The following is a 27,567-nucleotide window of genomic DNA, read 5'->3' as shown; positions in this document are numbered from 1 at the left end:
AGGAACACTGACACTTTGTTTCATAGAATAAACAAAGAAAAAACACTCCTTCGCGCTAAGTTGATGCAGGAGGATTTGCACTTGTGTGTAGTATTTGTGCGACTTCTTGAGCATCAGCTGGCCGCCAGTGCACTGTAAATACTCAAGAGCACTGTTTTTTGACGCATCTAGTATGTCCTTATCTCTGCACTTATGTGGGCATTTAATCTCTAGCAAGCATGTCTCCTTGGATGTTAAAAAATACCATCAGGACTTCCACAAAGCCATGGTTGCTCAGGATGGAAGAGGAGGCCCACCTGAAAAGAGATCCCAGCTGTTCACCAACTGTTGAATTCATAGCGTTGCATCCTGCCTAGCTTATGAAGGCCTCTGAACAATACTTACCACTTTGTCAAAAAGGTGCCCTCTATTTGCTTATGACTGAAGTTACACAATATCTAAGCAAGGATAAAATGTTTGCTCACCTCAGTGACTTCAACACCATGATGCTGCTCGAAGCCTCTCCTTGCTTCTGGCTCCATCCGCAGTCCTAAAACAAAGCAACACTCGAAAACAGAGCAGTAATGTGTTTTACGTAACATATGATGTAGCTTCCGAAGAAAAATTCCTCTTCTGCAGTATGCTATCAAGGGCCTGTTCCGGACCACGTCGGGTGCGAAGAATGGAGTGTGCAGTTGTACTGCTGATGCGCAGTTTTCTTTCTTCGTGCCATCTGAAAGCATTGACAGAACCAAAGAAGTAGGGAGTACACTGTACAAGGTAATGCAGCATGTCCGACACAACGCAGCGGTGTTATGTTACCTTTGGGAACTTGACTGATCAATGGTTTGCACACAGAGTTCACGGACTGACTGGCATACAACGCAATCTGTAAAAATACCTTTCCTCGGCTGTCAGCTGTTGCAGGTGGTTTTTTGGTGCTATGCGTACAGTCGGAAAGATTCCCGACACTTCAAGCATATGCAGTGGTTTGCATGAAGGCTGAATTAATGCGTCATTACACTTCCGCTGTGAAATTGCGACTGCTGCTTGCAGGACATCGTCAACAATCTCAGAACAAATGATTTCGGACTCGCCCTTTTGCATTTGTTGCAACACCTCAGTGAAGGGCGAATCAATTGCACTGAAATATTCAAGTATGTAAAAAGGTGAGAACTCTGTAGGTGGCCTGTTCCAAACAAAGGGGCTGGTCTTGTCTGGAAATAGGAAAAACAAGAACAATAGTGGCACATTAAAAATGGGCACTTGCAATACTGAGTCAGTTACATGCAGTGCCATGCGTCAAGGTACTTTGCAAGAAGTGAACAGAAAGGTGGAAGTGGGCAATTAGTTTAGCGATTGTGCAACAGAACCGGCAGGAAAAAAACAGCCAAAAACTTAAAAGTACTGCAGAAAAAGCAAGGTCATGCACGAAACTGCCCTAACATTATAAACAACCTGAATTCAGCTGGAAACACCTGGATACCGCGGGAGCCATAAAGAGGCTCACTGTGTCGTTGCTTGGAAGTTCAGTCTGGGCTCGACAGAAGCAATTCTTTCAGTACACCCACCACTGTTTACTGTGCTTTCAATTACACGCTACGGGAAAAATTCACATATTTTTGGGTCCCGTGCATCTAAACTTTGTCCCTTTATGTTTATAAATATTAATTTCCAGATCAGGTATCAATACAAAGCGGTGAAACGGTTGCTTACACATGCACTAGAGGAAAAAGAAAAACCTCAGCGCGATATTGACGAAACAGCCCCCAATGATACCATACCTCCGAAGAGTTCTCCGATCGACGTTTTAGCGTTAGTAGCAGGCTTTGGTGTCTTTCCCCAAGCCTGTGGGCCACTTGTACAAAAGGCGTCTTCATGAAGGTTTATGTACAAACCGACAGCTGCGCAGTGCTTACAATCGCCAAGGATGCCGTAGCGGCAGCTGCACTTTCCTTGCAGAATTCGTCGTCCTCCAGGCACCAGCTGCGAATGAAAGTCGCGAGTTTAGTCGCAATGCTGCCTCAGATTCGCAGATCGCAAGCGAACCGCCACTGCAACTATGCAAACGAACCGCCGCTTCAACTTTTCTCCAGTGCCACAGCCTCTAAGCTCCAAACAAAAGCAACAAGTGTTTCTTAAAGAAACCTCACTGGGAGGAGTATGCATGAGGGTGCAAGTAAGCCCACGTTTAACTCACCTCAAGTTGAACGTCATACACGTGTTTGCCCTGCTGATACTGACACTTCGCCGAAATTTCGGCGCCGTCCGTTCCCTTCACTGAGAGCACATGGTTGCTCTCGTAAAGGCGACGTCCTTTTTCGAGCTCCGGTCGCCAAAAATACACATCGATGGCATCAATAGGCTTGAATCCGCAATATAAAACAAAAGACGTTTTCAAATTCGTACTGCGAGCGTACGCCGCGAAGAGCTTCCGCCCTACCCAGTATAAAAAAAAAACATATGGTGGCGGCGCTGAAAGCAGCGCGACAGTGGCGCCGCCTGGCTATTGCAGGTTGCCTATTCTTGGTTTATTCACCAACGGTTTCAGACGGTGGACCGTCCTTCGTCGAAGTTTTAAGTCGAATGAATACACAGATGTGCGCATTTAAGGTCCTAAATGCAGAGCGAGATGAGGCACTTTCTCTCTCTTTGTGTCAGCGTCCACTAAGGGGGAAGGAGAGTGGTTGTGAAAGAAGTTAAAAAAAAGCTAGTTGATGCCCTGGGGCCGAGAAGCTCTTTCCTTGAGCGAGCGCACCGGCGTTTCCTGTATTGTGACTCCCATTACTAACAAAGTCCCTGCTCATAACAATAACGTAAACAATGCAGGGCACCTATGTGCATCAGAAAAATAAAAAAAACCCAGCTCAAAATTCCAAAACGTATACAATAACCCCGAATGCAGAAATGTAACTTGGCTCGCGCTTCGACTCAACTTCGGCAAGTCGAGTCGAAGCACCAAGGCGGCTTCAGAACGGCCAAGTTGGGTTTCGTGTTTCATAGATGCTCAACCTGACTTGCTTCGTCAAGTTAAGCGCGTGCTTGAAAGCGAGGGCGCATTGCTCGTCTGCGAACGAGAGTAACGAACAATTTATTACTTTATCGCACATCGCATGGAGAAAAAAGCATATATTTTGCTAAGCGTTCGTAAACGCATACATTTTATGCAAGCTTTTTGGAGAAAGGTGCTAATAGCGGGCGCTAAAAATCAGGGTTCTCCGTCTCTTGACAGGAATCATATTTTCGGCTGGCAACATGCATCACAGCCGCTGTCACGGTTGACGAGAGCAGGAGTCTTTTCTTCCCTGTGCATGCGTTGCGTTTAGCGTTTGTAAAAATGTCGCAGACACCTTTGTCTTCCCAAGAAAGCACGCCACAGCGTAAGGCGGCACCCCGCTTCACCGTCGAAGAGAAGCAGCTCCTGTAATCGCTTGTGGACAAGTTCAAACACATCATCGAGAACAAGCAGACCGACGTCTCGTCGTTGGCGAAAAAAAATGCAACGTGGTTGGAAATTGCCAAAATATACAATTCCAACCATGGGATTACGCGCCGCGATCATCAACAACTGAAGAAATGTTGGCTGAACTTGAAACAAAAATGGAAAGAAGCAGTCGCTAAAGAAAAGCGGGAGCGCCACAAGACCGGTAAGCGTGCGTTGAAAGTTTTGCGTAACTGGTGCATTTGCGGCATGTTTACATTTCGCTCGCCCGCATGTTTTGTATTCTATGGATGAGTGTGTGTCAGTTCGGTGTACTGAGCGTAACTGCGGTCGTAAGCGCTACGGAGAACATTGTGAGGGTATCTGTGGGACTAGGACACGAAAATAAGCTCGAAGTGATGGTTTTCGCGACCTATATTATTAGTTCCTTTATGATTACACGAACAGCGCGGCCGTAATAAAACGCGATAGCATGCGAACAAAATATTTTCCCTGTGTCCTTACTACTGAATGCAGCTAGCATAATACATACTTCTGGCTAAACAGTTTACCGAAGTGCACATTCATCATATGTTCCAAAGGCAGCCAAATAGCAGGTGCTACATATTTGTGTCTGTTTGCGTTTCATTTCCAGCTGTTGGCACGTAGTACGAATGTACTACGTGCCAACTGTGTTATCAGCGCAAACAGTATTCAAGCAGTGGCACGCACAAAGAGCAGCCGGCCTTTAATGGCTATTGACATGATTTCGAGCAGATACGAGTAGTAGTTCAACGAAAGCGACACCAGCACGGGCTGGCGTATTTGTCGTACTTTTTTTGTTTGTACGGGACTAGGTTAATACAACTAAGAAGATATAGTGGCGGAGCGCGATTTCTAGTTGGAACAGTTTGTGAAAAATTGAAAATGGTTTCATCATCTGATAAAAGCACTTCATTGCTGTTTAGGAGGAGGATCACAGCCTGCCTCCATAGACCCCGTGAGCGAGCAGGTTGGGTCCATTGCTAGCCACATGGCCACCAGAATCATCAACGAGTTCGACAGCGATGGGGCATATCAGCCCGCCGTCGAAAGTTTGCCTGTCGTGAGGCTCCTGCAGCCGATGAATGACGGGCCAGATGACATGGAGTTTGACTATGCTGGTAAGGTGTTATGTCTGTGGAATGTGCTGGAATAATAGGGAGGACATTTCCTTCCTTGTTCACATCTTGTGGTGTCGCATGCAGCATGCAATTTCACAATATAACTGCATTTCTGTTTCCTGTGAACACCGTCTGCTCGAAACGCTCTGAAAAACCCCAAGCGTCTTGGCTTCCATCTCTTCCTGCCTCGCTTGGATGCACAAAAGAGCATGTGTGTGTGTGCAGGGATCCTGAACTGATGCAGTAACGAATGCCAAAATTCAATGATTACGACTTGTGTAGTGAAAGAGGATGCTAAAAGCAAGCACAGTGAGATGAGCTTGAAAACAAAGTGTACAAAAAAAGTTAGAAGTGCCTAACGTGGCATGTACGGATAGTGGTGCTGGAGGTGCCCAGGATTTTGCACAACCCAATTTGACGACTACTCGTACGTGTCTTGTACATCTTAGCAAAGAAGTAAACATGCAACCTTAATTTTGTGTCTGTTCTTCAACTGCACCCACTCAGGACATTTTCATGCTGGCACGTCTGCAGTGCTGAAAGTTTTTTTTCACCATGCACCCACTAATTTCTAGCACATTTGTTAACTTTATTTGCAAACGACGTAAACAGTTGGGATTTGTACTTGTACTTCATCTTGATGCTCATTTCTGGCTTTTCTCTTTTGCGTTTTACTGTAGTACGCTGCTGTGTACTTTCCTTATCTAGAATGAGCGTTGAAAAATATCTGGGGGTTTAGAAAGTAGCACCATTCATGACAGCATTTTAGCAAACAGGAAGACTGCAACAACTTACATGAAGGCAGCATGAGCACGAACAATGGAACAGAAGTGCTGACAGCGAAGGGGTCATTGCCAGTGCCTTTCTCAAGTCAATTGTGTTGTGATGTAAGCACGTCAGAGTTTTACATACTTTATTTCTTTTCAATGCAAAGCTTGTCGTGAAAAGAAAGGTTCCTGTGCGGGCAGTTGCAGTGCTCATTACAGGAAATGCCATGTCTGTGGTGGTAGAACACGAGAACACTTGGGCAGTTTTTCATTGTTTTGTAGTGCAGGTTAGCAATGTGAAGTCAAACGAAATGACAAGACTGCAAAGTATGTGGAAATAATGAGTTCATTGCATACTAGCAACTTGGATTTATCTTATTTCACATCTCCCTTTGTTTACTACAGATGACTTGCGGGAAGACGCCAGCCACGCAGGCCAATCACAGCCACCAGCTGCTACTGCCAATGAAAGTGGAGCACCTGCAGCAGCTCCAGAAGGAAAGGAAGAAATCGCCTCGCCAATTGTGCAGCCCTTTTCCTCCACCTGCAACATAGCTCCACTTGCTTCTGGAGTTGCAACGAGGTGCATCCCTGCTGCTGCATTAGCCAGTGGTGACAGCTCCAAGGCTCCAAAGGGGCGGATGGCCCTTTTGGAAAAGACTCTAGATGATGAGAACGAGGTGCGCGCGGGGCTTCTGAGGGAGGAGCACACACTCCGTCTAAAACTCCTCCAGGAAGACCATGACAGCATATTGCATGAACGAGCCACAAAGCACAAGTTTCTTGAGCAAGTTCAAGCGCTTGAGCTCGAGAAGCTAAAAAATGAACTTTTAAAACAAGAAGCAGAGCTAGAAATCCTCCAAATGGAAAAAAAAATTAAAGAGCAGCAGCTTTGCAAGGCGCTATGCAGCAAGGCACCGCAGGGCTGAACAAATGAAAATTCTGAGTGTATAGCAGGCGTCCTGTATATCCTGCTTGATTCAAATAAACATTACTTATTATTGTTAATTGTGACGAGTCTGAATGTGATGCTATGACACCACTCAATTGCACGTATGCATGCATGAGTTGTTCAAAGTGCATGGCTGGGTCAATGAAAGAATGCTTTGCTGCCGTAAGAGAAACTCCTGCATCCTCAGCTTGACAGGCATATTGGCTCCAAAGTGCTGACTATTTAACTATTCAGTAGTGGCATTTGGCTCAAGCACTGCGACTACTAGTGAGCACAACTACCTGCAGATTACGAAGCCGTAGCAGTGGGGACACAATAGTACCTCCGCGATTTGCTTCTTGGCACCTAGCATTACATGGTAGAGTGCAGCGACTTGCAAAAGGTGCTCCAATGATTGCATTGAAAAGATGCATGGTACAAGTGAACTCTTAATACAGCCTGTTTGAGGAATATATCCTAACAAGCACTCCAGAAAAAAATAGAGAGAAAATTAACTTTAATTATATAGAGTAATCACACGGGTGATGCGGCTATGTGGAGCATACAGCTCACTGTGTTCAAATAGCACTGTTCGCATAAAAATTAGCTTCCAAAACCAGGCTGTAGGTAACACCACACGTCACATAGCTAAAAGTGGGCATCACAGCTAAAAAACTCGGGGGTCCACTTTGTTGACCTAAAGTGCGGTGAGGCGAAAGCCTTTAGCGCGGTGTTGCTGCCTGTGTCACTAATGTATGGTTAACATGATAATCAAGTACACAGTTGTTTGTGAATCTTAAATGCTGGAGACACTGGAGGGCTTCTGAGAAGCATCCATCTCATTCGACGCCTTTCTGCAACCACTCTCCAGCATCCTGGACAAAGAGAACTACATGTGCGTTGGCAGGAAGTAGCGTAGTCGTTACCACGCTTGGCTGTGGAACGCAAGGATGGTGGTTCGAATCCCATCGTGCACAAAGAGTTTTTTCTTATCGAGTTGGATTGTAACGGATGGAAGGATAGACGCGAGCATGAGCCATTAAAGGCTTTTGCCTTAATAAGTGAAGGCTCGTGACAGGGAACACTGCGCAAATGTACGAAAACATTTCTTGCATGCTATGAATGCGCACAAGTAAGGCAGTTCCAAATCAACGTAAATGTTGCATCACCTTTCCATCAAACCCAGGGCCTGCAGCTAGCACTTCATATATAACTAGGAAAGTTCATTCTGTGCTTCTTACTCTGTGGGCCCATCTCTGCAGTATGTCCAACATTAGGCCCAAATGTTATACAATGTCGAAGTGATTGAATCCCTGCGAACACAGCCAGTGCATTTCTACAACAACCCGCACCAGACATTGGCAGACTTTAAATAAGTATACAATGGAAGTTTCCGCAAAACAGTCGCGGAATGAATAGATTAGGCTTTGCACGCAGTTTTTCTGACTGGCCGAGAGGTGCGGGTTCACGTCAGTCGGAATGGCTGTAGCCGTCGCGTCGGCGAGGTCTGACGTGGTGGATAAAGAGCACTGCCTCGTACACTCTCCAAGCTCGTCAAAATAAGCGACGACTTCTGACTTCGTCAAATGTTGCGGCTCACGAGTAAAGTTCGTGACTAAGATTTCGGTACGACCATTCGCAAGGTCTACTAGGCCTCGGGCGACACAAACTTGCCGAGCGAGTAGCAGGGACATGTTCGCTTCAGCAATGCCAAGAGCGCCGGTGCTGTCAGTACACTCGACTGTGACGAACTTGCTGGCTCGCGGAGGGATTGTTATGTGGTCGTCACATATGCGCAACATTACTTTACAGGGCTCGGTGGTTGTGTTAACGGCTCGCTGGGCGGAAAAAGATACCATGAGTTCCTGAAGGTTTATGATCGCACCATACTCGTGAAGGAAATCCATGCCCAGTATGAGGTCCTTTGAACAGTCAGCCAACACGGCAAAGGAGCCGGTGAAAGTAAGACCACGGATTTGGATGCGGCAAGTGCAGACGCCGATTGGTGTCACGACATGGCCACCGGCAGTGCGGATCACGGGTCCACACCAAGGCGTCAGAACCTTACGGAGTGTCATGGCTAGCTCCCTGCTCATCACAGAAAAATAAGCGCCGGTATCGACGAGTGCGGTCAGTTCATAACTGTCGACGGTTACTAAAATTTCAGCGGAAACTAATCGTTCGCAGCACGTCGGTGAGGTCGTCGGATCGGGTCGTTGACGCTCGGGCCGTCGCGTCCAATCGTCGGGTGGAGGCTGTTCACTTCGTGCAGCGGCGGCGGCCCTACCCCCGGAGGACGCCGTCTTCAGTTTTCCCGCCGAGGGGACGTGCCTCTGAACTGACCGGAGGTTGAGGGCCGACTGGGCGTAGCAAAGCGCCTCGGGGATGGCGATCGCGACTGTCGCCGCTGTGAACTCGGGGGCGGCACTTGAGAGTTCAGGTACTCCTCTATGTCCCGCGGTCTTTCACCATAGCGCGGTCGAGGCGCGTCCGGTGGGAATCCTCTCAGACCCATCCGCCGGTACGGGCAATTCCGCAGAACATGGCCGGGCTCCCCGCAGTGGTAGCAGAGCGGACGATCGTTGGACGTTCGCCACACGTACGCTTTGCGGAATGGAGGGCACGGGTCCTGCTGCTGCTCGATGGGACGCACGTAACGATGGGGTGGTGGTTGTTCGGCAACGGGGCGAAACGCTTGCGGCGCCGAGGCAGGTCCGCGCCGGGCATCGCTGTAGGACATTACGTGCGGCTCCGAAAGGGGTGCTGGGGGTGGCTGCACCGCTCGCCGGATTTCGTCACGGAGAACATCGCCTGTCGAAGGTACGCTTTCTGACGGAACACTCAAGTGGAGGTGTCGCAGTTCTTCGCGGACAATGCTCCGCACAAGCGCTCGCAGCGCCTCATCCCCGGGGCCTGGCAAGGACGTGCAGTACTGAGCGGCCGCTACATTTGCCTGACGGCCGTATTGGGCACTCCGTTCCTGCAAGGAACGTTCTATGGTCGTCGCTTCCTTGGCAAAGGCGGCGACAGTTCTCGGAGGGTCGCGCATGAGGCCAGCGAACAGCTGCTCCTTTACCCCACGCATAAGGTGCCTCACCTTTGTAGCTTCGGGCATGGCTGGGTCGGCCCGATTGAAGAGGCGGGTCATGTCCTCAATAAACATGGCCACGCTCTCGTTGGACTGCTGTGACCTGGAGCGAAGGGCAAGTTCGGCATTCTCCTTTCGCTCGCTCGAACTGAACGGGGCGAGCACCTCGCGGCGAAAAGCTGCCCAGTTAGAGAAGGACGCCTCGTGGTTCTCGAACCACGTTTTCGCCGAGTCTTGCAGTGCGAAGTACACGTTCAGCAGCTTTCGCTCGTCGTCCCATTGGTTGAACGCGGCCACACGGTCAAAACCGGCCAACCAATCTTCTACATCCTCGAACCGGTCGCCGTGGAAGAATGGTGGCGACCGAGGTGCAAGAAAGACGAACGGCGGGGCACTGCCGAAGGACTGACCTGTCTGGCTGCCAGTGGCGGAAGTCATGGCCCGAGCAGGAATCGTGAGAGGCTCAAATTCGGGTTGCAGGCCTCGCAGGCGACGGCTCGCTTTGTGGACAGGTGTGGCGTCTGCTTGTCGGGGAGAAGCGTCAGGGCTATCGTCCCGGTCAGCGTACATGGGATGATACCCAGCACCTCCACCAAAAATGTCACCGGCGAAAATACAGAGAACAAAGCAGTTCACTCGGGCGGGGTTTGCCAACACCGCCGCGCTCGTTCTGGACAAAGAAGACGATCGGCCACGCGCTCGGGAACACAGTTCGACCTCCAGGTGGCGCCGGCAGAAAGTCAGCAGCGTGGCATTATTATATTCTAATAATCAGCACATCAATAACCCATTAGATAATATTGTATGTCTAGGAGCCATCACTTCTGTATTACTAATTTCTTTGCAGCTTTGTATGCTGTTTTTATTTTTTGTAACCACTCCCCTCTGTAATGCCTCTGGCACTGAGGGTAAACGAAAAAAAAACAAATTGCATGGCCTGTGCAACAATCTTATCGATGGTTGCCTCTTGTAGCTCTTGTGAAGTCACAGCATGGGGATAGCAGGCAGACGAAATCGTCATCACCTGCGTCAAACGGATTTGACCCACTGCATGATGTGGTCGGAGCTTGCAAGCCACATGAAGAATGGAGTCCTGACTGACTTTCCGCACATGTCCGCGGGCTACTCAGAGTTCCTTGGTGAAGAGATGCTTGAAGCTCGAACGTAGCTGAGGAGGTATCAGGGGCGTATCAGGTGTCATGGAAAGACACTCTAGTGATGCACCTTTTATCCTCATTTGTAAGGCCGCAATAGCATCTAGACCAAGCAGCGTTGTCCCTCCACATTACCATAATCCTGCCGCTCACATTTCAAGCTTGCAACAAGCAACTCAAAATGGGCTTCATATGGCAAAAAGATGTCAAGAGATACAACTCTTCAAAAGAGTGAACAACTCCACCGTCTCACCTAAGAGCGCCGCAACTAGCTACGGCTATGTAACAAAATGTACTTCTCAACCACGAATAAACAGTTCCTTTGCTGCTCTCGAATGAGCGGGTCGGCACCTTGAGTTTCTCCAACACAGTGCCCAAACATAACAATAGTGATAGCATTTAAGGACTGCAGACAAACAATTAGAGTTGCCATGGTGGCTCAGTGGTTACAGTGCTCGGCTGCTGAGCTGAAAGACGTGGGTTCGATGCTTTCTAGGATGGTCGAATTCCAATGGAAGCTAAATGTTTCACTCATGTATAGTGCGATGTCAACGCACACTGAAGAATACCAGGTGGCCGAAATTATGTGGAGCCCTCCACTATGACATTCCCGTAACCTGAGTCGCTTTGGGATGTTACAAATCTCGCAAGAAAAACAAACGCAATTTTAGTTTCATGCTTTCTTCTTTCAAATGATGCATTAGACATTAAAATACGTACGTGGCTCATCACGTGGTATTTGCCTATGACAGCTAAATAATATATAATTGAACTTCTCTTGCTGTCTTGGTTCATCAACCGAACGATGGCTGTGACGTGTAGTTGACCTTTAGGTCACGTGAGGCACGAAAAAACCTGCAATATAAATCACTACAACACTCACACCACCCTGCTTCAATACCTGGAACGACAATAAATTATGTATCAGCAGTTACATTCTTATATGACCAATATTTAAGGCGAAAGCCTTTAATGGCTCATGCTTGCATCTATCCTTTCGTCCGTTACACTCCAACTAGATAAGAAAAAAAATCTTTGTGCACAATGGGATCCAAACCACCATCCTTCCGGTCTACAGCCAAGCGTGGTAACGACTACGCTATTTCCTGCCAATGCATATGTAATTTTCCTTGTCTAGGATGCTGGAGAGTGTTTGCAGAAATTCGTCGAATCAGATAGATGCTTCCCAAAGGCCTTCTAGTGTCTCCAGCATTTAGGATTCACAAACAATTGTGTACTTAATTAACATCTTAGCCGCACATCAGTGACACAAGCATCAACACCGCACTAAAGGCTTTCGCCTCACCGCTCTTTAGGTCAACAAAAGTCCCCTGAACTTTTTTCTGTGCCACGTGACCTAAAGGTCAACTACACGTCACAGCCATCGTTCAGTTGATAAAACCAAATCAGCCTTAAGTAGAAATTATAAATTATTTAGCAGTCACAGGCGAACATCATGAGGTGATCATGTATAATAACGTATCACTTGAAAGAAGAAGACATGCCAGCAAAACTGTTGTCTATAGGCCTTTAAAATGGCAACTACAAAAACAAAACAGAATGACAGGAACACATTTCCGCAATGGGCACTCTGACACTGCCCGAAGTACTGGTTCACAATGGTGAAAAAATGGTCCGGCTGTCGCTCTAGCAGTGGCAATTAGTTATGGAGCTCCCATAGTGCAGACGGCTGTTCTGAGGAATTTGGCCTTCTGTGCAAGCAGTATGCTTGTACTCTCCTCCTGCAAGGTCAATGCAACACTCTTGAATGATGGCACACCAGAAAATTGGATATTCTGTCACCAAATGCAGGAACACAAGCAAGGAAAAATAGCTTTGTAAAGTGGGACAAGCTCAAAACTCAAGATCCTCACAAGCTGAGAGAAAATCTCAACGCTTTCTTAATCATTGCAGAACGAAATTTATGATGTAGGTAGTACACGTAGGTGCACTTTGCAAGGATGTTTGACTCCAGATGCACGAAACAACATGGAGAATTCTGTATTTTTTACCTATTTGAAGCTCTTTTGGATCAGCAGCCGCCGTGCCTGCATGCCCGATGCGCTGTCGATGAGGTCGTCAACACGTGGCAGGTACAGTGGCCTCCTTGCAGCTGCCGTGGTGGTAGTGTTAAGTGCAGCTGTGGTGACAGGGGGCTGTGGCTCCTTCATCAAGCAGCCAAAGTTATGAAGTGCAGCACAGGCTGTTATTATGCAGGCCGCCTTCTCTGGCTTATGCTGCAGCCCCATGTCCAGGCAAGGGAAGCGGCGCTTCCACACTCCAAATGCCCTTTCTACACTGTTCCTTGTCTTGATGTGGGCTTTCTGGTACCTGTGTGAATAAATGAATATTACGCTCTGCCCTGTATGGTTGTACCTCGTTAAAATGGACACTTTGGTTAGCAAGGAAAATTGTTGATAAAGCGAATTGTCTAAACAAATCAGTCATGAATAAAATAACCAAAAAATATAGAAGATTATGGACGGCTTCTATGCATAGTGGCGGGCACTGAAGTAAAAATATGGCAATCTTGGAAGCTGAACACCATTATCTTTAAAATTATGCGATGCAGGTATAAGCATGTTAGACGCGCCTAGTGGTCAATGAGATGTATCTTGTACTACAGGTTCGCATTCCAAACAAAAACTCGCAACTCCTTATACTGACAGCTGCTGATTGTGGTTTTTCAGTGTGCGCATGGAGGTAATTTTTTTTATCACAGCCATTCATGCAATGTGGGGGATAGTAAAGCTAGTTGACTGCCAGTATATACCATTACGCAGCATACATACACACAAACACTAAACAAGAAAAATCCGGGAAAAATATACATAATTCGAGTCGTCCATATTAACAGGGTAAAACTGCATTTGTTACGAATCGATAACACATCAAACGTGTGGTCAAAGCTTGTGCCCCGCAATGTCACTGCCAACTTACCTTCCTTCTGGTGTGTTTGCCGGGCCAGGGTCCGAGAGCGGCGTCATCAAAAATGGCTGGCAACCATATCCAGCGTCTCCCAGCAGCACACCAGGCACCCGGCTTTCCTCATACATCACCCGCACGCGGGAATTATCAAAAATTCGACTGTCGTGCACTGAACCTGGCCAGCTGGCAACGACATCGAAAAACTGGAGCTGTGGTCCAGTGACAGCCTGCATTAAACCAGCAATATACCAGTCAGCACGACCAGGGCCGCGTACGGCGCCTATTATTTCCTGGGCTCTGGCTAAACTACCCCTGCAGTACGGACGCTGTTGACAGGGTACTGCTTTATTCAGAAAATCCAGACCACTTGCAAAAACCACTTTCCAGGGCCACAAGCATAAAAACGAACGCATTACAGCGCTTGACCGGTGGTCTGATTGGTTAACAAAGCTAGATTCTCAAGCAGTCACTGCGTTTAAAAGAAAAAGCTTGACCTCGAGCGCAGCACTGTACTATCGCGCTCAGTATGAGCTGCAGTGCGCTAGCGCTTGACCGGTCGCTCGCGCGGTGTAGGCGTAGCTCATTGAGCGCGAGAGTACACAGTGACATATTTCGCAATATTTCATCCACCAGCACACTAGACAAGCAAAATCATGGTTGCACGTTCGAGGCGACCCGAAAAAAAAGGGGGACAGCAAGCGCGTTGCAAGAAAAAGCTGAAAATGTTCATTGCTTACCTGCACGTGGATAGAGAAATAGCCCTTCCGGTTACGGAACACTTCTGCGTCTTCACCACCGGGGCTTTTAATTCGAACGTGCGTACAGTCTATGCACGCGGTGACTCCCGGAAACTCTGCCAGCTCGTAAAAGTCCCGCATCACACTGGCAAACTCGGACGCTTGGGGGAAGTGGACGAGAATCGGGCGCAGGTGTTTGGCAATTAGCACAGTCATTTTGCCAACTGCGCGGCACACTGTTGACTGCGGAATGCGCACCAGGTCTCCTGTCACTGTCTGGAAAGTTCCAGCAGCATAAAACCGCAGTGCCATAAGTAGCTGCAGCATGGGAGGCACAGGCTGTCCCCTGTTGTCGGCGCACTCTTGCACAGGCAGCATGGAGAGCAACTTGCGCACGGCGATCTTTGAAAATCTGTACCGGGCGAGGAACTGGTCTTCACTGTACAGTTCCATGGGGCTGCCCCGATCGCGCAAGGCTGGTCGCGGAACTTTCGGCAACGGGTGTGCCTCCGAAAAAGCTACATCCATTGCGTAGCACGCGAATTCGAAGGAAGAAATCCTGCGTGCGACGTCGTTCCTGCGGGCTGCCATGTTGGAAATGACGCAGAAACTCGGCCAAGTCGGTTCCAAGCCACCCCGGACGCAGACTTGAAATATGACCGCCTCTCGTCAAGCCAAGTAAGAGCGGAGGTCGCCTTCCAAGTAGAGTAAGATTTATGGCACACGATGAAGCCGTCTTGAGAACAGCGCAAGTCAAGTACGAGTCAAGTTACATTTCTGCATTCGGGGGTAAGTCAATTCAGACCCGGAAGGCGACTGTTCACTGCTGTTGGATGCGGTCATCCGTCTCAATCATGGAGAATGCTTTTGCGATAAGCACTCAAACTTAGGAAGCTGAAGCTGCCGTATTAAAAAAAAATTTCTCAATATTTTTTGGAACCGGAATTATGAAGAATAAAAACTGATTTCGCTACAGTGGCTAGACATAACAGTTAACTGAGAAGAACGCTTCTTACATTGAAGCCAATCAAAACTATGCGTGTATTCTTGCCTCTCCTAATAGTAGCCTCAGACGGAACACGTGGAAAGTTGGTTTTTGAGGAAAGGAAAATGTGCAGTAACTGTCTCACATCATCGTCGACACACGAAAGAGCACCTCTTCCTTTATTCTTTAATTCTCACCTCCCTACCTTCTCTTCTTATTAATATTACGTGAAGGAAGAAGTGCTGCAGTGGATGGCTCCGGAGAGAGAGAGAGAAAAATAACTAATTTGCACCCATCAAAAATGACGGGCGGAGAAGGTTATCGCCTAAACCCTCATTCATTCCCCTAACCGCCGACCCGGATACCTGGGGACTCGGCGGCTGTGAGGGCGAGACCGAGGACTTTGCGTTGTTCTTCTGAGCTATAAGGTCTCCCAGGATTTTACGTTTCAATCCGGGTCGTTACAGAAAGGGCAAGTTCAGACCATGTGGACTAGATCTGCAATGCTCTTGCAGTGCGTACATCTAGGATTAAATACTTCTGGATGCCATCTACTGTACAGTTGAGGGTTTGAAAACAGCCCGGTTTGCAACTTCGTTCACATTATTTCCTCTTACATACTCAGTTGTTTATCTGCTGCTGGATAGGTCTGACGACCGAGCTTATAATGAGGAATTATTTCATGGAATGTTATGTGTTCATCACTCGATTGGAGGTGTTGCTCGCGTGGAGGCGGCGAGTCAGCGGCGATCCACCAGAAAGTGAACCTGCGGGCGGTCGCGTGCGCCTTTTCGTTCCCCCACAGGGCCTGATGAGGCGGGGACCAGATCAGTGAGATGAGCTGTGATGGTACTTGCCCTTCTCTCCGAATTTTGGCGGCTGCAGCAGAGATTCTGCCCGTATCATAATTCTTAATGGCTGCCTTAGAGTCACTATCACCCTTGTATCGTTTTATATTGTTGCTAGAGCAATGGCAACTTCTTCCTCCTCAGTTGCACTTGTGTTTTTAACGGTGCAGCACGAGACCGGGTCAGAATTTGAACAATATTTTGTCGAGTGTGCTGCGAAGTTTCAGGAGGAACTAGAGTGTAATGTGTCCATTTCTCTGACTGTGCCAAAGTAACAACTTCGGTGAGTGCTAGCGGCCTCTGCCTACTAGTCTGCGGCGTTCCTTTTGAGCAGATTTAAGGTCCTGGCTACACGCAGTAATGAGTCGCATCTGTTTGGACGCCTACAACAAACATGTCATTCTGTTGAGTATGAAAGTAGCAGTTGTGCGTTAGTTACGCACCTAGGCTTATGTGATCCCTGTTGACCATTTGCCAATAAACCATGGAAAAGGAACGTGTCAAAGCCCATGTCATGCCGCCCGCAAAATGACCAATGTGGATTTCAGGCAGCGCCTTTGGCTTGACTAGGGAAATTTAAACTGCCACCTTGTTCCACCCTCACTTTCAGCACATAACACAAAGCTCTCATTATCTGGATTAAGCAGGATTATACGTGACCATGTTAAATAAACTATCCATTCTTGTTCTGCCTCATTTTTTGTCTTTATTCATTGTGAATGGTTCAGATTTTCAGAAGTGATTTGTCGCCTGCTCGAGTAAAATCATGGCGGAGGCAAAGCCCCGCTGAGCAAGACAGTAAAACCGAAAAATTTAAAACCAAAACAATCAAGGGATGAAGCAACACAAAATACTCGTTACCTTATTCTGACACTGCCTGTATTTTGTCTCCCGATCGTTCTATTTCGTTGTCCGGGTGTTTCCTGTATTACACATACATAGCTTCTGTGTGTGCGGCACGCATCCTATGGACATGCTGGTCCTCTACACGCGCGTTCTGGACGATAGACCCACCAGCCAGTGCGTTGTGGCCTGTCCGACAACATACGACAACAGCCTGCACATGCCGTTGTCCTGCATGGTGAGTGAGGGTACCTTTGTATCCTCTCTCTCTTCCATGACTCTATTCACTCAGGGACAACCTGTTCGGTTGCTACGCGATCGTTCCTTTAGTTATGTACAAAGTGTTTACAGGGTTTTTTGTATTATTCACGAGTGTTTTGAAAAAATGCTGTAATATAAAAAATTATAAATAAGTATAAATTGCTTTTTGGAGAAATTAAATGCCGCAGTACCAGGCACATCTCGGTGGACACCTGAACCCCGCCATAAGAGGAGGGGTATAGTAGGAACGACAAGAAGAAAGGAAGAAAGAGGTATCGTAGTGGAGGGCTGGGGAATAATTTCGACCACGCGGGGATTTTTAACATGCACTGAGATCGCCCCGCCGCGGTGGCTCAGTGGTTAGAGCGCTCGACTACTGATCCGGAGTTCCCGGGTTCGAACGCGACCGCGGCGGCTGCGTTTTTATGGAGGAAAACGCTAAGGCGCCCGTGTGCTGTGCGATGTCAGTGCACGTTAAAGATCCCCAGGCGGTCGACATTCTTCCGGAGCCCTCCACTACGGCACCTCTCTCTTGCTTTCTTCTTTCACTCCCTCCTTTACCCTTCCCTTACGGCGCGGTTCAGGTGTCCAACGATATATGAGACAGATACTGCGCCATTTGCATTCCCCCAAAACCAATTATTATTAGTTAATGCAGTGGGGCTTTCTCGCGCAGGTACCAGACTCGTGCGGCCTGCCGCAGCGCGTGCATCGGGCAGGAGCACGACACACCTCATTGGCATGCCCCAGGCTGGCGCACTTGGCACACTGGAGCAGCCGGGGATGGCAGCGGCGGACCGCGACACTAATGATGTGACATGCACGAGCGCCGGTATTCGTCTGTTAATCGTGAACAGGAACGTGCAATGATCCTCCGCTCGCACATTGGCTGCGTTTGGCCCGGAGAAGGACGGGTGCGTCCGGAATCGCGACGACTGATGTGTGTGACGGATGCGGTGCAGTGGAAACACTAAAACACCTGCTCCTTCACTGTGCTGAGTTCGCCGATGCTCGTCGCGATATGGTCGCGGCCTATAGGGCGCAGGGCATATTACCAGACTCCATCTGGACGCTATTGTGGCCACAGGGCAGTGCGCGCACTCGTGAGCGAACTTTAATGAGCCTCTGTGCATTCCTAGAACACATGGGATTGACGTCCCGTCTGTTCTCCGACAGGTAGTTACACGCAGTGACCGAATGCTCCGCGAGTTCTACCTTGAAGGATTAATAACTGGATGCCCCACTCCAGTTGTAGCCAACACAGTGCTGTGCGAGTGTGTTTTAATTCCTCTAAATTGAACTAATCACGCGCACAACCTGAACACATTTGTTATTACATATTACTTCTCCCCGATCCTCTCTTCCTGTCCACAGACCTTTCATTTCATTTCTCCATTCGGCCTACTATTTTTTATTTCCGCTTCCGTAGCTCAGGTGCTTCAGTATCTATGGCAGATGCCGGGGCTAGCAAAAATTGTTTCCTTCCTTTTTACCATTACTTTATTACAAAAACCACAACCACCACCACCATTGATATTGCACACCACACAGGCGCATTTGCGTTTCGCCTCTACTGAAAGTCGATGGAGGCGAAACGCAAAGGCTCACTTGTGTTGTGCGACGTCAGTGCACGTTAAAAATTCCCGGGTGGTCGAAATTATTCCGCAGCACACCACGACGGCAAAACTTTTCAGTTTTTATTGGGTTGTATATGGAAGGAGATGCGTTTTTCTACCATTATATGCAATCACTTCAACACTATTGGCTGATTTACATTGAATGTTTAGGCGGGTTCGTAAACACCGTGTTGAAAATAAAAATTAAAATTGCTTTTGAGTTAAGGAAATGGCGCAGTAACTCTCTCACATATCTCGGTGGACACCCGAAATGCTCCGTAAGGGAAGAATTAAAGGAGGGAGTGAAAGAAAGGAATAAAGAGGTGCCGTATTGGCCCAGTGGCTAAGGCGCTTCTGTACTCAACCAAAGTACCTGGTTTCGAACCCGACCGCGATGGAGGAGAAACACAAAAGGCACCCGTCTTTTGTACGATATCAGTGCACGTTAAAGATCTCCAGGTGGTCAAGATTGCTCTGTATACCGTGTTCTGCATAGTGTGAAATAAACGTCCTTATTTAACAGCGACCGGAGGCTTTGCGAAGTCGACACAGCGAACCGTGTATTCTCAGGCAGCTGCTCTTACATACGCTACCAGTCATTCCCAAATGAGCAGTTCTATAATGGCGTCACTAGCGTCGATCAGAAAGCAGCTTGAAGTAATGTACACTAGATATTTCACATTAAAATTTTGTCTGATGCTTTCAGGCATTTTTGGGTACACCAGCCAAATACACATAGGAGAATTCCTGTGGCCATCTGTGGCATCTGTAAGAGCACAAGATGATTGATTAGATTTTATTTGTCAAATCAACTAATCTACTTCCATTCCGGGTGCCAATAAAATTCTAAAACCAATCAGGATGACCTTTTTACACTGAATAGATGAGTGCGTCTGCCATCTTGTTAAGTCACAGTTTGCAGTGCCCTGCATTATAAAGGCTAAGGATGGGATGTTAGAACGAGTCTTAGCTGTCAAGAAAGAGCGGAGCTACCATCGATGGAAGTAGAAGCACGTCGCGCATAGTTTGATAAGCGGTAAATTTGCCGGCCAGAAATCATCATCATCATCGTCAGACAGGTGGAGTCCAATGCAAAAGAAAAAAGGCTTTTTTCAGAGGTCCTCAACCAGCTTCCCTCCATTATTTCGAATCACCTCATCAACAGGCTCCTTTCCACAAGTTTTCCTTACGTAGAAATCATTTAGGATAGTCTCTCAACGAAAATTTTAGGTTCGCATGCTTCATGCACAGATTACCGGGGTGGGAACCTCACCGCGGTGGCCGCGTTTCAATGTAGGCGAAACGCAAAAGGCGCCCGGTCGCCACCAAACAAATCTAAATTCGAACCCAAGACTACACCGTCAACGCCTACATCGCCCCCCCCCCCCGGATGGTGCAGTAAGAGGAGTAATCACTAACATCAATTGGGAAGAAACCCCAGCACAAATACTTGGAGACCTCATCACGGGCAACCCTGGCGTCCCCATCATTGATGCACGCGCATGGTACAGACCCGTACTATCCTCATCACATTCCGGGCGGGTCCGGTGCACCGAACCATCTCCTACGGAGGCGGACTCCACAACTGCACATTATAGAGAGGACACCTGGATGCTTGCACAAACTGTAGAAAGCCAGGGCATCGCGCGGATGTGTGCACTGTTCAGCGTACGCACAACTGTTCAAGATGCGGTATCCCGCACCCCCGAGAGGACACCCCGACATGCACCCCAGCCTGCATACTCTGTGGAGGCGCCCACATGACGGGTATTAAAGGTTGCAAAGCGACGGCACGGCGCTCACCGCCCGCTTCACCGCAATCGCACAACTCCCGCACACCTTAGCGAGACGCGGACCGCGAATGCGTTCGTCGCTCTAGCAAGTCTCGCTCATCGTCTCGTCGCCGCCAGGACCAACAATCTTCACAACTTTCCTGGGCAGACAGAGTAGCAGGCAACAGGCTCAAAGCTACCAGCAAGCCCTCAACCCCCCGCCCACACAGGTGGACCCCCGTGACCGGGAGCTACAGGCCCTGCGAGAGGAGGTGAGTCGTCTTACCTCTCTCATAAAGACCCCCACTTCTACCCCTCTACCGCTTCCGCCAATAGTCCCTCCCACGCAACCCACGCTACTACCTCAAACACCCACTGAGTACATGGAACAATCGGACTCCCAAACCCCCACCTAACCCCCACCCAAGAAAAAACGTACACCAGAGCAACTACCTGTCACCCAAACGGACCTTCAATTCCTAGAGGCCCGCATGGACGCTAAAGTCGCCGAAATGAGCGGGCGTCTGGAGGCAAAATTTAATCACCTCATCGACCTCCTGTCCCGACGCTTCGAACAACAAATTGAAGCGGCATTTACGCGCATGGTGCATACCCTTTGATGAGCCTGGCACGGTACGACACCCGCCTCCAAAGAATAGAGCTGGTCCTTCTCTCGCAGCACCTACCCAATCCCCCGATCAATCTCGCCCACCTACCCCACAGAACCCCCTACCCAACCCCTCCTACCCTGACTCCACCCAAGCTACAGTATGGCGGGGCGGCCACCTAATTCCTTATCAATTCTGCAATGAACTGCTGCCGCTTCTGGGGCAAACTCGCACCCCTCGAATTTCTCCTCCCCACACTTCCCACGCTCCACATCCTCCTCCTTCAGAACACACATGCCCCTGCAACACATCCCAGCTACACATCTGCGCACTAGGACGCAACGAATACACCCATGGCTTCCACACTCATACACCGCTCCATTACACACCAAACGCATCATATCACCTCAGACGCCCTGCGTGATCACAGAAATGATACCAGATTCACACTCCACACCATCTAGTTTTATTGCAAATATATACCACACAGCGTCTCATCCGATGGCTTCATTGGAAGCGCTACTGCGCGATCTCCATCGTATTGCAGGCAAGCATCCATTGATTATCGGCGGGGACTTCAACAGTACGCATACTGACTGGGGCTACCGCACCACCACGGGAAGAGGAAGGCGACTCTGGTCCTTTGTACAACATCTCCGCCTCACAATACACAACTTTAACACTCCCACGAGAATGGTCAACAGTGCCAGCGCTGACACCAGCCCGGACTTGACACTGAGTTGCAACCCTGCGGGTATTACGTGGAACACATCACACATTAGGGAGCGATCATTGCATCCTCTCCGTTACAGTACCGTACAAACAAAGAACGACCCTTCCCCTAACACACAAACTCACCAACGGTGATGCGGTCCTCGCTGCACGGGCGGCCCTTCCTGACGCCCCAATAACAGACATCGATCAGTGGGTAACATCACTCATGGACGATGTCTCCGCACATACTTGAACGCTTGACACCACACCAGATACGCCCACCCTCGACACTCACCTGGCCAACCTATGGGAGGCCCACCATAGCATCCTAGAGCGCTGGAAAGGGCAAAAGCGCAATCAGACTCTTAAAAAGCGCCCAGCCGCACTGCAAACACAAAAATACTGAGCACTCTGAGGAGTTCTGACTATCCAACTGGGGACAAATTGCGACAGTATGGCTAGAAATCTGTCCTCCAAACGCTGTTGGCAACTTCTCCGTCACTTAATTGACCCCACGCAATCGAAAACAGCCACAAAACAACACGCCTTATACACAGGACCGACGTTTCTCTCGACGCACTCATCGACATACTTAGGAACCCACATACAACTCCCGGTACCTCAATCCCCCTGCCCCCTATGCCGGCACCGCGAATGCCAATCTCGACGCGGAGATTACGGAAGCAGATGTCAGAGCGGCCCTCCTGACTCTCCGCTCTAACTCCACTCCACTCCAGTTGACCGTATCTCATATAGCAAGCTCCGCAATTTGGACGATCAGTCGATTGCCCAGCTCATGGGGTACTTCAACACATGCTGGCAGGAGGGAACCCTTACGCAATCCTGGCGTCACGCCAAAATCTTATTCATACCCAAGACCCACAAACCCCTTACACCTGCAAATCTTCGACCCATCTCACTAACATCATGCTTGGGCAAGCTTTTGGAGCATGTCGCACTCGCCCGACTGACCCAACACATGACGGAGCAAGACCTCTATCCGCACAGCATGGTTGGCTTCCGTCCCCACCTGTCGGTCCAGGACGCCATGCTCCAGGTACCAGGATATTTTTACACTTCCTACCGGGCCACACTAAAGCTGTCCTCGCTTTGGATCTTTCAAAGTCCTTTGATCGCCTAGACCATAAAGAGATCATGGCGGCGCTCTCCCCTTTGAACATAGGTGAACGTATGTACACCTATATTGAAGCATTCCTTACCTACCGCTCGGCCGAATTTCACTTCGGTCCCCACACGTCCCATTCATACAACCTTAGTGGGGTTAGCACTCGCAGGGACCTGTCCTCTCCCCTTTCCTCTTTAATGTCACACTCATTCCTATTGCCCGCAAACTACAAACTATCCCCCACCTTCGGCATACACTATGCTGATGATATCACTCTATGGACCACCCATGGCAGTGATGGAGGCATCGAGAATACTCTGCAGTCGGAAGCTGCCGTCACCCGAACACATGCGCGGAGTATCGGACTCTCATGCTCTCCGGCGAAGTAGGAGCTCCTCATACTCCGCCCCACAACCCGAAACTGCCCCACAGCCCCACTACCGTGAAAGTAGAAAACCGGTACATCCCGGAGGTACACACTCGCCGGGTACTGGGCCTCCACACCCAGAACAACGGGAAAAATACTCTCACCATCCAAAAACTCAAGCAGAAGGCGGTGTCGATATCCCACCTATTCCGCAGAGTTTCTGGACACCACCGGGGCATGAAGAAGCATGACCTATGTCGTCTCATTCATGCCTTCTTCCTCAGCCTCTTTCTCTTCCCGCTCGCCTACCGGAAACTGTAGGCCACAGAAATCTCCACCCTGGATTCCATGATCCGAACATGATTTAAGACAGCACTACACCTACCCCTAAATACCTCAACCAAAAAACTCCTCCAGCTAGGCCTACACAACACGAAAAGTGAGCTTATCGAGGCCCACCGACAGACACAATACATACGTCTCGCGAGAACCACCACCTGCAGACACATCCTACACACCCTCGGCATCAAAATGCCAGCCACGGATCCCATACAGCTCCACGGATCCCACACGGATCCCACACGGATCCCACACGGATCCCCGACCACATTCACCGCCAACTGCTTATTCAACCTCTCCGTAAAAGCGTGCAGCCCACCTACCACGGACCCCTTCGCAGAGCTCGTGCACGGGCGCTCCACAAACACTATGGCATGGAACCGGGTGCCGTTTGGGTGGATATCGCATGCGCGGGCGAGGACGCAGTTGTAGCCATCACGAACCCCTCCCTACAACCGATTGCTACCCTTCACAAATCCCCCCTGCCACTTCGGAGCAGGCTCAAGAGGCCGCTATTGATCTAGCCATCACGCGCACGGAGGCGCGGTGTATATGCTATCGGACTCTAAAACTGCCATACTAAATTTCGCCCGCGGGAGAGCTCATGTCCCTGCATTTTGCATATTGAACTCCCTCGCCGCACACCCGCCCCGCCACATGGAGCTCATATGGCTGCCCGTCCACTCCGGTAATCCCGGAAACGAGGGTGCCAACGCTTTAGCCCGAGGTTCTCTCAACCGGGCACCGGCAGCTTCTTATCTGGGGTTTTCACGGGAGCGCATGCATTCCTTCAGTGAACGGACGCAGGCCTGCAAAGCCGAGCATTGGCTGTACCCCCCACCCTATCCCTCCCTCGACAATTATCATCAGACACTTTGGATGCGGCTCCAAACACGCGCCTTACACTCCCCTTATATACGCTCGCGCTATCACCATGTCCACACAAACCCCTTCTGCACCCTCTGCCACCACCCCAAAGCCACTCTCGATCGTATCCTTTTCCTCTGCCCGGCGGATCCTTCCCCGCGGGGCCTGGAGGACCTTACCACTTGGGAGGCTTGGGAGACCCTATTGCGCTCCGAGGACCCGGCAAGCAAGCCATCGCCACAGGCCGGGCTGCCAGCGTTGTGAGCCTCCGAGAGTTGAACGTTTGTGTGCAGTGGGGCCGTGCGGGGGCCCAAGGACCTGCGCGTCCTAAACTCCCCTGTATGTAATAAAGTTTCCACCACCACCTGCGGGCCAGAAATTATCATCATCGTCAGACAGGTGGAGTACCCCGCAAAAGAAAAAAAAGGCTTTTTTAGAGGTCCTAAACCAGCTTCCCTACATTAATTCGAATAACCTCATCACCTGGCTCCTTTCGACAAGTTTTCCTTAGGCACGAATCACTTGGGATAGCCTCTCAACCAAAATGTTAAGTGCTCATGCTTCATGCACGGATTACCCGTGTTCCAACCTCACCGCGGTGGCCGAGTTTCAATGAAGGCGAAACGCAAAAGGCGCCCGGGCGCTGCGCAATGTCACTGCACGTTAGAGGTCCCTAGGTGAAATGTAATAATAAAAAAAATAATTGGTTTTTGGGGGGAAGGAAATGGCGCAGTATATGTCTCACATATCGCGGACACCTGAACCGCGCCGTAAAGGATGGGACAATGGAGGGAGTGAAAGTATAAAGGAAGAAAGAGGTGCCGTAGTGGAGGCCTCCGCAATAATTTCGACCACCTGACGATCTTTAACGTGCACTGACATCGCACAGCACACAGGCTTAATAATTGTTTTTTTGGGGGGGGGGGGGAAGGAAATGGCACAGTATCTGTCTCATATATCGTTGGACACCTGAACCGCGCCGTAAGGGAAGGGATAAGAGAGGGAGTGAAAGAAGAAAGGAAGAATTAGGTGCCGTATTTGAGGGCTCCGGAATAATTTCGACCACCTGGAGATCATTAACGTGCACTGACATCGCACAGCACACGGGCGCCTTAGCGTTTTTCCTCCATAAAAACGTAGCCGCCGCGGTCGGGTTCGAACCCGGGAACTCTGGATCAGTAGTCGAGCGCCCTAACCACTGAGACACCGCGGCGGGTGTGCACACAGGCTTAATAATAATAATAATTGGTTTTTGGGAGGAAAGGAAATGGCGCAGTATCTGTCTCATATATCGTTGGACACCTGAACCGCGCCGTAAGAAAAGGGTAAAGGAGGGAGTGAAAGAAGAAAGGAAGAGAGAGGTGCCGTAGTGGAGGGCTCCGGAATGATTTCGACCACCTGGGGATCTTTAACGTGCACTGACATCGCACAGCACACGGGCGCCTTAGCGTTTTTTCTCCATAAAAACGCAGCCGCCGTGATCGGCTTCGAACCCGGGAACTCCGGATCAGTAGTCGAGCGCCCTAACCGCTGAGCCACCACGGCGGGGCAGCACACAGGCTTGAAAATTGGTTTTGGGGGAAAGAAAATGTCGCAGTATCTGTCTAACATATCGGCGGTCTACTGAACGGTGCCATTACTAAAGGGATAAAGGAGGGGGTCAAAGAAGAAAGAGGTGGACGTAGTGGAGGGCTCCGGAATAATTTCGACCACCTGGGGATCTTGAACGTGCACTGACTTACTTTGAACAGCACACGGGTGCCTTGGCATTTCGCCTCCATAGAAACGCCGCAGCTGCGGTCGGGTTCAATTGTAGGTGGTCAAATTATTCCCGACACCTATTCCTTTCTTTTCCGCTGCCCTCATTATCTCTTCCCGAAGTCACATGCGGCGCTGCTCGAATGACCACTGAGATATGTGAAACAGTCACTGCGTAAATTCATTTGCTCAAAACGAATTTTCTTGTTTTATATACACAGACACGTACGCACATCTATGCACGTATGCGTGTACTTTCTATTATTCCTTCCTCGTTTTTCTTTGTCAGTCAAATTAGATTTTACTTTGTAACAAGCTTAGCAACTAGAACAGATGTAGCAGGCCTGCTGAAAAATGGATGTAGTCATTGCGCGTTTATTGTCTTGAATTGGCTGTTGGCTGTTGAGGAATAGAAATGGCGCAATATCTGTAACACATATCGGTGAGCACCAGAACCGCGCCGCAAGGGCAGCCCGGAAGGTCGTAACGAAAGAAGAAAGGAAAGATGGCGTAGTGTAGGGCTCCGGAAAAATTTTGACCACCTGGGGATCTTTTGTGCACTGACATCGCACAGCGCACGGGCGCCTTTGCGTTTCGCCTCCATCATTTTGTTCATTTATGTACAATCACTAGCACCAAGTACATACAAAAACGAAGCGAAAATGGTGCTGCTACTTTCAAACCATCCACTTACTGCTTAAGGTGACTCAGTAACCAGAGGCATCCCGGTCGCCCATGATGTTTGGTAAAGAAATACAAAGCCCTGTCGAAAAGTGCTTACTTTACTTTTAGGGTAACGCAGTGATGTAAGTTCGAAAGCTCTTTGTGAAAATGTTTTATTGAGAACCTACAAGGACTCTTATAGGTGAAGTGTTCGTCAAAGCTCCTCAGGCCAATCGCTCTTGGCTTCTGGCGCATAATGGAGCTCTTGCGCCACTGTGGAAGACCGAAGGACCTTGAATGTGAGCAGGTTTCTTGTGGTAGAGAAGCTTTCTATTTGACATGTGTTTTCGAAGATCCGCTACACGGAGCATTCTAGGGACATTGATTTCGCTGCACCTGAACGCTGCTGCCTTAATACTTTTGACCAAGATTCTACTCGCTCAGCTATTGATCCGAAGGTGTCAGGTTCGAACCCAACGGCGGCGGCTGCATTTCGATGGAGGAGAAACGCTAAGGCGCCGGTGTGCTGTGCGATGTCTGTGTACACTAAGGATCCCCACCATTTGTAAGTGGTTTTATTAAAATGATAACAAAAAGGAAGGAAAACATTTTTGCTAGCATGGCATCTGCTA

The 27,567-nt window shown here is 49.2% G+C and overlaps 1 protein-coding gene across 1 annotated transcript; it reads left to right on the top strand.

Moving 5' to 3' along the window:
* Positions 1–2,142: 2,142 nt before the first annotated feature.
* Positions 2,143–6,259, top strand: LOC144134098 (uncharacterized). Its single transcript, XM_077667082.1, has 3 exons — positions 2,143–2,158; positions 4,369–4,563; positions 5,736–6,259. The coding sequence occupies exons 1-3, from the start codon at positions 2,143–2,145 to the stop codon at positions 6,257–6,259; spliced, it is 735 nt and encodes a 244-aa protein (XP_077523208.1).
* Positions 6,260–27,567: the final 21,308 nt, after the last annotated feature.

The sequence above is a fragment of the Amblyomma americanum genome, chromosome 5 (genome assembly GCF_052857255.1).
Source record: "Amblyomma americanum isolate KBUSLIRL-KWMA chromosome 5, ASM5285725v1, whole genome shotgun sequence".
In the NCBI taxonomy this organism is placed as follows: Eukaryota; Metazoa; Arthropoda; class Arachnida; order Ixodida; family Ixodidae; genus Amblyomma; species Amblyomma americanum.
This window is presented reverse-complemented; position numbering and strand designations above follow the sequence as displayed.

What these genes read in the sequence shown, in the direction of transcription:
- LOC144134098 (XM_077667082.1), top strand. An exon ending in CATGGAGTTTGACTATGCTG is followed by an intron (nt 4,564 to 5,735) that starts GTAAGGTGTTAT and finishes TGTTTACTACAG; the next exon opens with ATGACTTGCGGGAAGACGCC.